Genomic DNA, 11,513 nt, shown 5'->3' with positions numbered 1-11,513 from the left:
GTCGCAAAAGTTTTTATTAAAAACTCCTTAATAAGCTTGTTAAGTTGGCCTTGATTATTATTTCAAGTACAAATGTCATGATAACCAGCGTGGGATCATCATTAGATCTATATAATTTGAGAATTATGGCCATAAAACTAATCAATAGCTCCTAATTGCTAATCTTAGAATTATATCATATTATTAACTGATCAGTTCTTTACCAAAAAGATGGTCTACGCTATGCACATCTAGCTTGGTTGGTATGATGAGGGAAATTAGTATATTGATTAACCATTATTCCTAATTATGACTTCTAACAACACAAGTACAACCATCTCCGTTGTTTTCAGTAGCTCTTAATTAGTGTGAAATTGTAAGAATATTGTTTGTTTGGGGGTCATAATTGCAAATTGTGATGATACTCCTATCGTCTCATAACGATGTTTTCCTTTGGAATTTTGGCACTATTCAATAGTTAAGAAAATATTCTAAATTCTTTTCAACATATGAGGGAAAACATAATCATATGCGGTCTTCTTTAATTTGTCTCGATGAATACATTAAAAAATTCAAATTTTAAATATAATTTTTTTACTAATATGTTATTAAAGATTTAATAATAGATGAGAAACGCGAAAAGGAGAAACCCTAACATCTGAGTATAATTTTAATTTTACTTCCTATTTCCTTCCCAACCATGGTTCAAAAATAATTTTAAGCTACCTACATTATAGCCACAATGTTTAGGGAATCAAGTGATTATTTTATGTAATAATCTATTAAGTGATTATTTTATGTAATAATCTATTAAGTGATTAATTTATGTTTGTCCGACTAGGGATAATTGATTATGTAATTACTTCAAATCACCTTGTAATGAGTGGATATCACTTAGACTGATATTAAGATCGGATTATGAACAATTATTCTCATACTTTCAAAAAGGTTTCATTCATCATAGAATAGCGAAATTGTGAATGTCACTTATATTAATTGGTAATAATTTTGTAGTATTTTACTAAAAGAAAAAAGACTCTGTCTTTTGCTTTTAAACTTTTTCAATATTGAAGTTTTATGGTTTACTAAGAGGAAGGAAAATAGATAATTCCAATTCTTTTCTCTCAGATCATATCTAACTAAAGGAAAGTAAATCACTTTGTTTAATTCTCTACTTGTTCGTACTAAATTTCTCCATCTAAACACGCACACTATATCAGTTCAATTTTACGAATATTATATTACAAAATTGGGTTCATAATTCATTTGCATCATCATTGATTAATATTTATAGCGTTCTTATAAGCTATAAAAAAGAAAAAGGGATATTTTTTTTCTAAATTTAAATTTGGAGGGAAAATGATGGGCTATATAGTAGGGCCTCACATCCAGGCCACTCTATCTCATTGTCTTTGCCTTTCTTTATTTTCCTTTCTACTATTCACCAATCTTCCTTTTGCACTCCCCCTCCCAAAAAACAAATTAAAAAAAGGAAAAATTCACTTAAATAATCTCAACTTTCACCCGTCTTCTCAAAATAATCCCAACTTTGGATTATTCCAAAATAATCCCAACTTTTGAGGGGACCTTCTCAAAGTAAATCAAATTATCTTTTCCCTTATTTATACTAATCCATTTTAGGTCTATAATATGTTGAAAATTAATAGTTTGGATTATTTTGAGAATGTACCTCCTAAAGTTGGGATTATTCTAAAATAATTCAAAGTTGGGATTATTTTAAAAAACTGGTGAAAGTTGGGATTATTCATGATTTCATGTCAATTTTTTCATTAAAAAAGGCTGGTATTTAAGATTTAAGTATTTTCTAGTTAAAAGCTAAAAATCATCATTAAAAGAATTAATTAGGATCACTAAACAGGACCACATCAGCTATAGCATGTGAGGGCCTCTTATATTCTCATAAAGTATCTTATGCTTTTACTATATTTGAATAAACCAATTCCTCAATGTTTTGAGAGGGAAGTGGTGTAAATAATATTCTCACTGATGTTGTAAGTTACTCCTAGAACTTATGTCTTTGTCTTATCTTATGTATGTACCTTGCTTTAATAGCACACAAAGGATCATGCAAAGCACTTAAGCTCACAAGTTTTAACTTTTACACAACAAAAGGAATTTGTTACATCAGAATTCAGAGATTATGCATATAAACAATGATATTATTATCACTTAAAATCAAGCTGATTAATTAGGGTGGTAATTAACTAAAAGAGAATAAAATAAAGAAAGTATCAAACTTTATTGAACCATTTAGATTATTACTTATTAGTCCCAGTATAACATAAGATTTTTCTATGCTTTAGTACTTTTAGTAACATTAATTAGTCAGTTGATAACTAACAACACTATTATGTAAAGTTTGGATTTCAAATAGATATCACAAAAAGGGAGATCAGATTTTACCATATATTTTCGAAGAATTGACTTATATTATATGTTTTAATTTTAGTTTGTTTTTGTTTTATTTTTCTCAATTTTTCCTTTAAAATTTGGCTCAACTAGTATACAAATTAAACTTTGTCTTTCAGGTATCTTGTGATGTCCATTTAGATACATTGAGCTTTGGTACCTATATGGGGCTATCTAGTTTCCATACCGGTTTAACTGGATTGCCATTAACCGTCATGGTCAAATCATCCTGGAATATATTAGTGAATGGAATAGGTATTTACCGGTGTTAAACACCTGGGCCATTCTGAATGAGCCTGAGCCCGTGTCTGATCCAGTACTTGATCAGCGAGGCCTATGGGCCTAAAAATAAGTATCAAAAAAGGATAGAATTGTATTCAACCAATAAGAGTAGTGTCCTACCTAGCTTGAGACACTGCCGGCTCCTATAAATACCCCATGATCTGAGTCATAAAGTACATTCACAAATACTAATACTCTCTACTTGAGATATACGGACTTTTACCTTTACTGACTTAGGCATCGGAAGGGTACGTATTCCTTGGATCAACCCACGAGCTTAGTTTATGTGTTATGTATTGCAGGATATAAAATCAGCATGCGTGATAAGAGATACCGGTTCACCCAACAACATTTATTTATTCCATATCGGAACAGTATCTACAAGAATTATATTCATTTTATTATCCTCTACTCCCCGTCCCATCATATAGTGCTCACATTCCCTTTTGAGTGTCATAAAATATTGTATCTATCTGTTTTCTTTTTTATCAATTTGTTTATACTTAATTATCCATAATTTCTACATAAACATTCCAAAATACTCCAACGTTTCTTTTAAAATATGTATCCCTATTTATTGTTTTATACCATTCCAAGTAACATTCATTGCTTTTTGATTTTTTTTTAGCGGAAAACGAAAATAAAGAGCTAATCCCAAGACAAAAGTACCAAAAAATACTTTCTTGAATATTTTTTTTAGAAATACTACTACACCTTCCACTTTCTTTAATTTTCGTGAAAAATGAGAAGTGAACACTATATTATGAAACGGAGGGAGTACTTTTTAATAGTGGTTTTGTTATATCAGGTTAGTCATAGCACTCAAAAACAATATGCATGTACTAATGAGTTCATTTTATAGTTAATTTGCACTTTGCTTAAGTTTCATCCTTATTCCTTGTTACTTAAATAGAAAAGAACTAAAGTTGCTTAGAGTTGGTAAACCTCGTATTACAGGTAACTCAAGTTATTTATTCACCAAATGTACTTGGTCATTGATCAGAAAGAAGTGTGCTTGGCTATTCACAAAGCAAGTTTAGTTATAACTTAAGCAACATTTTAATGATTGCTTAATCCTACTAATATCTTATACTTCTAAACTAGGCCAAATTTTCATATTTTCTTTGGATTAATACTTCATAAAGAAGCACAACTCACACAGTCGATATAACGAACAGAGTTTTGGTGATATCATGGGACGAAGGGAGTACCAATAAAATTAGGGAGTTGTACATGACTTATTTTAGAAACTTAAATGACTGACTTTTCTTTTAAAGTGCTTACTTCATGCTATTGGAGTATATTTCTACAAAAACTAAATAGTCTCAAATTCAACAACACTTAGCAAAGTTTGTAATGCAAATCTCAAATGTTGTGTAAATTTGAACTTAACAGTTGACATATCACATAATGCTCACATAATGTGAAGAACAATACTAATAAGAGTTGACTTAAGTGGTAAGCAGCTTGATGTCGCTTAAGGGAGGTCTTGAGTTCGAGCCTTACCGCATGCAAAAGCTCTTGTTGGGGGACTCACCCACCAAAGCCAGATGTGCGACCCGGTTTAGACCAGCATATCTTGAATAAAATGTGAAGAACAATGGAGAAGAGTGGTACAACAAGATCAAAACTTCTACATTAAACTAATTGCCTTTACTATCCTTTTACTCAACACTAATCCACTAATTAAGTTCAACACAATATTTAAGGGAATAAAAAAAAAGATTACTAACTAAAGAACCTATCTTTGTGAAATTCTAGATGGATCAGCAAACCGAGCCGAAAATGAACGGGTCAAGTATTCGGGTTCCTTGCACTCCAAACCTTCATCAAAGTTCCTTGAATATGCTTCAGGATCATAAGCTGCTATTGTTGAACCATGAATATGATTATTAAAACTGTTATTAGAGCTAAAAATCCTCTGTTTTTCTTTCTTAATCTTTTTCCACAACATCTTCCATCTAGACTTTTGATCATATTCATCATTTTGAGCACATTTTTGGCCTAATCTGATGCATTGTTGTTGTTGTTGTTCTTGTTGTTGTTGGTTTATCTTCTCTTTTCTTCTTGATGAATTGCTCCTTCCAAATGTGAAGCTCTGACTCTTCTTGGAGTTCCATTCTTTAATACCCATATTTTTGATAAATTTTATGAGTACATATGATGAAAAATTTGGTGGTTTTAAGGTAAGGTATGTTTTGTGCAGTGCAGTGATCTGAGGTAATGGAATTGGTACTATATATAGTAATATAGAGAGTATTTCATTGGGATGTGGAAAAGCCTGGTTTAATTATAAATATTCTCTTTTTCTAAGATTCTTCTTTTTGCTAATAAATGGCTCTAATTTTGAGGAGGAATGATAAAACATTCGTTGTGAGCGGTTAGCATGTCCACTCATAATATATTTTTTTAATGTTTTTTCAAAAAGTTATTTTCATAAAACTTTATGACTAAATAAAAATATAAAAGGCAATTTTTTTTATCAAAAAGTAAACATGTTATCTCTGACATAGAACAAAAATTGCATCGATTTGCGTGTCCATTCAGCTTTTGTCCCAAAAAAATGCATTTGTTTATTTATAAGAACTCCCAGTTTGTGTGTTCGAAACTCCGGTTATTGATAAACCAACCCTGTTTGTGTGTTTGAAGCTCTTGTTTCTATTAAACCAACCCCTGTTTGTATATATAAATACGTTGAAATGACCATATTATCCCTATTAAACATGTGATTTCTGCCAAAAAGCTCAAATTTGCATTGATTTGAGTGCCCCATTCAACTTTTGTCCCAAAAAGTACAATTGGTTATCTTATAAGAACCCTTGTTTGTGTTTGAAACCTTAATTATTGACAAATTAAACCCTGTATTTGCGTTTGATACACTTGTTATTGTTAAATCAACCCTTGTTTATTCTTGTGATTGGACAAAGCCCACTCGCTTTGAGCCAAATCCGCTTGGATTTGTTTTGGGCTCTTTCCCAAAAGCCTCATACTAATATAGTTGGTGAACTCTTATAAATTAGGTAACTCTTTCTTATCTATTCGATGTAGGACTTGTGATGTATATCCAAAATATATGACTCAACTTTTGCATTTGGGCTTTGGGCTTGAGCAAGTTATTTTCAGTAGTTTCAAATCTATCACCAACTTATAATGGACTACATAATTCTCTATTAGTACCCTGGAAGAGTTTTGCTTGTTTCTATTTGTTCTATCTGTATGTGCCGATAATATGATGAACCCATAACATCTGAATTCTGAAAGGACATAAATACGTTGAGAGGAATTAAGTCTTACATATATACAACCCATTGCCTTGTCAGGCCCATAATCTCCGAAGTTACAGAATCCTCCACAACAGTAAAAATTAAAAAATTACCGTTCATATATTAAACAGCTCCTCATAAATAGGGTAAATTAATAAAGACCCGAGGGAGTAACTAATAGTCGATCGGACGTAGTCATACCATCCAACACAAGAATATAGTTTAGTTATTAATACTTATAGGCTTGTTTCTGCTATACGTTTTTGGAAGTTCAGAAATTTGCTGGCTTAACAATAGCAATTTCTATGTAATACAAATAATCTGAGTCAGAGAATCAATGAAAGCACAATCACACAAAAAGATGGGATCAATAACATATCCAAAAGTTATTACAACATTCTTTGAAGACTAATGCCAATCTTTTACCCTTACAAATGATCTTATATAGAACCTGCCAGCCGCTGAGATTGAGCATGCACATGAGAATTTTGGGCACACATTTTAGTTCAGATTGCACTTTGACAGTCGTGACAATCCATTCTACGAGTCAAGTTCAACATAGGGGACATGTTGAATAAGGGGCCAATATTCGCCATCAGGCTGCTGACATCTTCTCCTTAGCTCCAGATTACATTCCCTGATTTCAAGTCGTTGTAAAGAGGTGAGGTTACGAAGTGATTTTGGAAGTGTCACCAATTTATGGCAACACTCAATGTCAAGCCGATGAAGTAGAGTGAGGCTCCCAATCCACTCTGGTAGAGCAATCAAATCACTAAAATAGTAAATCTCTAGTTCTTGAAGTGCTGTTAAGCAACAAAGGCTCTGTGGCAGCAACTCCACTTTCGAGATGTTCCTCAATGTCAATGAGTGGAGGCTCTTGAGACCTCGCCAAGCAGATGACTGAACACCACCATCATCACCGCTACTATCATTAGCATTCCTACATTTGACATCTCCAACAGTAGTATCATCTACCATAGGGTCCCAATCTAACTGCTCACAGTCAGAGATTTTCAATTCCTCAAGAACAGCAAGATTATGCAGGGCATTGGATATGTCTTTCAATCTAAGACAATTATGAATTTCAAGATGTCGAAGGGAGCTTGGAGCTTTCACTATCAATCTGATCAAGTGCTGGCAGATGTGAATCGATAAGGATTCTAGCGAAAATAGATTGATTGAGAGTATGTCTAGTTCATTAATGGATCTGATATGCAGCTCTCTTAACATGGAAGGAGTGGGTAAAGAGCACATTGCTGTTTGTGAGTCGTCTACAGAGAGAAGAAGTTCTAGCAGATTTTTATGGATGTTATTGGCACCAAGTGACTCAAGCCTTGGCACCATAGGGATGGACATCAGCTTTGGGCAATATCCTATGAAAAGTTTAGAAAGACAAGGAAAAAAAGGTTTGGGTTCATCAACATTATTCTCTATCATTGACCATCCCTTTAATTCAGGCAGTTGAAAGAGCACAAGACGCTCTAAGGATGGGAAATATGGTGTTGAAGAAGAAGCCTCATTAATATTGCCACTCGTACCTATGTATTGTAGAGATCCGAGATACCAAAGCTCAAGAGACCTAAGATGAGGCAATCGACTAAATGGTGGGAGATGTTTACATCTCTCACAGCCTGCAATTTCTATAGAAACAAGGTTAGGGAGCGAGCAAGGAAATTCATCCATTCCCCATCTCGGGAACGTTGCACCCCTCCACCCTTCAACTTGTAGGCTTTTGAGGGATGGTGGGGGCTGTAAGCATTTTAGAGTGAGCTCATCTTCTATCTGATCAGAATGAGAAGCTGGTTCTCCACTCCGCAGTGCCCACCATGTTAATTCTAGGTTAGTTAGCTTCTTGGCCTTCAAAGTTTCCCTTGTGTCTACTGGTCCTGGAACATCTTCGCCATGATGTTTTGAAAAGCGGATTTTTAGTTTCCCACCAAGATTCTTCAAGCTTGCTAGTGCATATAGTCCTGTACATTCACTCACTGCAAATAAGTCCAATGTTCGAAGAGATGTTAATCGCTCAAATCCAGGTGGCATAGCAGTCAAGGCAATAGAATTTCTACAATGCAAATGCCTCAGGCTGGTCAATTTATGAAACCCTCTTGGAAGTTCTGTAAGCCACCGACATTCTCGAAGATCCAAAATCTGCAAGTTCTGCAGTCCTGTGATGCACTCAGGAAGAGATTCAGAGGAAACACAAAGTCTAAGGTACCTCAAGTGCTTCAGCTCTCTCATGGAATCTGGAAAGCTATCACTATCCACCCTCGGCAAATCCAATGCGCGGAAGGACCTTAAACTTGAAAACAATTCACTGATATTTGGTACAACAAAGGAAAGGCTATTGGTAGTCAGAAGAAGAGAGCGGATTTGTTTTGTAGCAAGCAACCATGACGGAGCTTCCCAAGATGAGCCAATAGTTAAACTTGCATGCCATACAGTATTATCAGTAATCTTCAGTGTAGGCTTATCTACAATAACACAACAATCTCCAGCCACCATTTTTGCCAAGTCATTCATCAAATCATGCATTTTGCAACTTATTATCTCACCCTGCTCATTTCTTCGAACATCTTGGAAGAATGATCTTCTAACCAGCTCCATGAAGTATCCATGACCAACATCCTCTGGACTTTGTAGATCCTTCAGTGGCCTAAGGAACCCTTGGGCCATCCAATGATATATTAGATCCATCTTATTGAACTCATAGTCCTTATTGAACAGTGAACAATAAGCAAAACACTGCTTTAGGTGTGGTGTTAAGTGATCATAGCTCAACTTTAAAGAGGACATAATGCTGTTTTCGCATTGTTCTATCTTGACAAGCTCGGTTTCTTTGAAATACTCCCACTCTTGCTCAGTATCTTTAGCATAAAGAAGACCAGCAATGGTTCGAATAGCAAGTGGAACATGACCACACTTTCTAACAATCTCTTTGCCAATGTTGGTCAAATGTTGATTACTCTCCTCTTGTCCCTCTTTAAATGCTAGGCTTTTAAACAGAGCCCAGGACATGTCCTCTTGCAAGACCCCCAGTGCATAGGGTTCAACTGTACCCATGTTAGCAGCCACCACCTTTGATCTAGAGGTTACAATGATTTTGCTCCCCGTTTTACAACCACATAGCAAGCGCCTCAAACACAACCATCTCTCTCTATCTTCATCCCACACATCATCTAATACAAGCAACAACTTCTTATCATGTACGGCTTTCCGGAGGCAAGACTGAAGTTGCTCCAAGCTCAACAAGTGGCAATCACTACTATCTATGGATCTAAGAATTTTCCTTGCTACTTCTTCCAGATTGAAGATTTCAGATATGCACGCCCAACATTTAAGTTCAAATCTTCTTTGAACATTCTCATCATTAAAGACAAGTTGGGCAAGACTAGTTTTTCCTAATCCACCAATCCCAACAATTGGGATAACAGAGAGCCTTTCTCCAACATTATCAGACTGTAAAACCATCTCTATGATTGCACTTTTATCAACATCTCTACCAATTGCCTCTTCCTCCAATATGAAAGAGTGTGTTTCTCTCTTATTCACTACACCAACAGAATGTTGTACATCAATAGGCTGCACTTTAAGGTTAAGTGAGTGCATTTGATATGTGATATCTTTCAACTCCTCCATAATAGCCTTATTCTCTACAACCAGTTTTTTGTTCACTTTCAAGGGACTTGACCACGCAAAACAAAATGTACCTCTATGAATTTTCTCAAACTCTTCATCAGCCATTGCAATCTCTTCAGATAAGTCTTCAAGCCGGTAGAGTACGCGTTTGAGCCTTTTAAGCCACAGCTTGATCATAGCTCCATTCTCACCTTCTCTTAGCCTCTCTGCATCAAGAAGTCGAGCTTGGATCATCCCCATTGACTGCTCAACCTCTTTAAGCTTTTTTCTTCCATTGAAGTAAGGGACTATCTCCTCAACTACTGACTCCCCTAGATATTCAAGAAGCTTCACAATTACATCAGATACAATGGATTCTGCCATATTTTAACCCACCACCTTTTTTACAGTATTACTTTTATTTGTTTGAATGTTTGTAAATGAGAAAGATGGAACTGGTAAAGTGGTAAGGCAAGACTTGCTCTAGTGTAATAGAAGTATGTGGTTCCTTGTCTTACGCCGCCCTTCATTGAATAAAAAAAGTGCTTGCAGTTTGTTGACCCTGCAAGTTGGTCAGAAAATTAGATGTACTCTCTCCGTTTCATTTTAATGTACACACTTACATTTTTTATGCATGTCAATGCAAAACTTTAAGGACATATATCTTTAGTTTTGTATTTGTAAAAATTATAAAAAGTACATATTAATAAAATAAATATTATGATGAATCTAACAAGATCCCACATGACTATATTTTTATCCGCGTATAAATCATAAATGATGGTCAAAATGAAATTTGTGAATAGTGTAAAATATCAAAGTGTGTAGATTAAAATTTAAAATGAAACGGAGGATGTACTAGGTTGCGATTTTTTAAAATAGAAATCTCAATTAATTATATTTTTGAACTTTCTGACAATGATACACTAAATCAATAAATTATTTTCTATACTGAATAATAGAATAGATTGATTCCTTGCTTAGCAATACAATACATCAGAGATAATATATAGCAAACTAAGCTCCTAGAATTAAGGTAACAAACTAACCAAATATACACTAGAATATACAAAGATATTATACAAAGTCAACGAGAATATTTCCATATTCTATCACACCCCTGCAGTGGAAGCGGGATGAGGAAGGACGCTGAGACTGGATCGAAACTCTTCAAAAAGAGGCCGAGGGAGACCTTTAGTGAAGATATCAGCATATTGGTAGCGAGAGGGAACATGAAGTACACGAATAAGGCCCTTCGCAACCTTTTCACGAACGAAGTGAATGTCCATCTCAATGTGTTTAGTGCGCTGATGTTGTACGGGATTGCCGGAGAGGTAAACCGCACTAACATTATCACAGTAGACTAAAGTGGCACGGCGCACTGGGCAGTGTAACTCTAGGAGCAGATTACGTAGCCAACATGTTTCAGCTACCACGTTGGCCACACCACGGTATTCAGATTCGGCGCTGGAGCGAGATAAAGTAGCTTGGCGTTTGGAAGACCAAGAGATGAGATTATCGCCAAGGAACACAATACAATACATCAGAGATAATATACCATAATAGAATAGATTGATTCCTTGCTTAGCAATACAATACATCAGAGATAATATATAGCAAACTAAGCTCCTAGAATTAAGGTAACAAACTAACCAAATATACACTAGAATATACAAAGATATTATACAAAGTCAACGAGAATATTTCCATATTCTATCACTGAACTTGGTGGAGGAAGTCAGTTTATGGTATTATTATCCTAATTCATTTGTTTTTACTTTCTACTAGTTGAAACATTTTAATTTAACACAAATTTTATCATTTACAGTTTGTTTGGTAGAAAGAATTTGAAAGGAAAAGAAATGAATTGGAAGGAAATTTATTACTTTCCAATGTTTGGTTCATTAAAAAAAATTAAGTGAAAGGAAATGGGAGGAATTGGAA

General features: G+C 34.7%; 1 protein-coding gene across 1 annotated transcript; it reads right to left on the bottom strand.

The window, feature by feature from the left end:
• Positions 1-6,494: 6,494 nt before the first annotated feature.
• Positions 6,495-9,953, bottom strand: LOC104887759 (putative disease resistance protein RGA1). Its single transcript, XM_010672488.3, has one exon. It carries the CDS (start codon positions 9,951-9,953, stop codon positions 6,495-6,497), a length of 3,459 nt encoding a protein of 1,152 aa, XP_010670790.2.
• Positions 9,954-11,513: the final 1,560 nt, after the last annotated feature.

This window comes from Beta vulgaris, chromosome 2, assembly GCF_026745355.1.
Source record: "Beta vulgaris subsp. vulgaris cultivar EL10 chromosome 2, EL10.2, whole genome shotgun sequence".
NCBI lineage: Eukaryota > Viridiplantae > Streptophyta > Magnoliopsida > Caryophyllales > Amaranthaceae > Beta > Beta vulgaris.
The sequence above is the reverse complement of the archived record's forward strand: the minus strand, read 5'-3'. Positions and strand labels throughout refer to the sequence as shown.

What these genes read in the sequence shown, in the direction of transcription:
- LOC104887759 (XM_010672488.3), bottom strand. Translation starts at nt 9,953, where the DNA reads ATGGCAGAATCCATTGTATCTGATGTAATTGTGAAGCTTCTTGAATAT.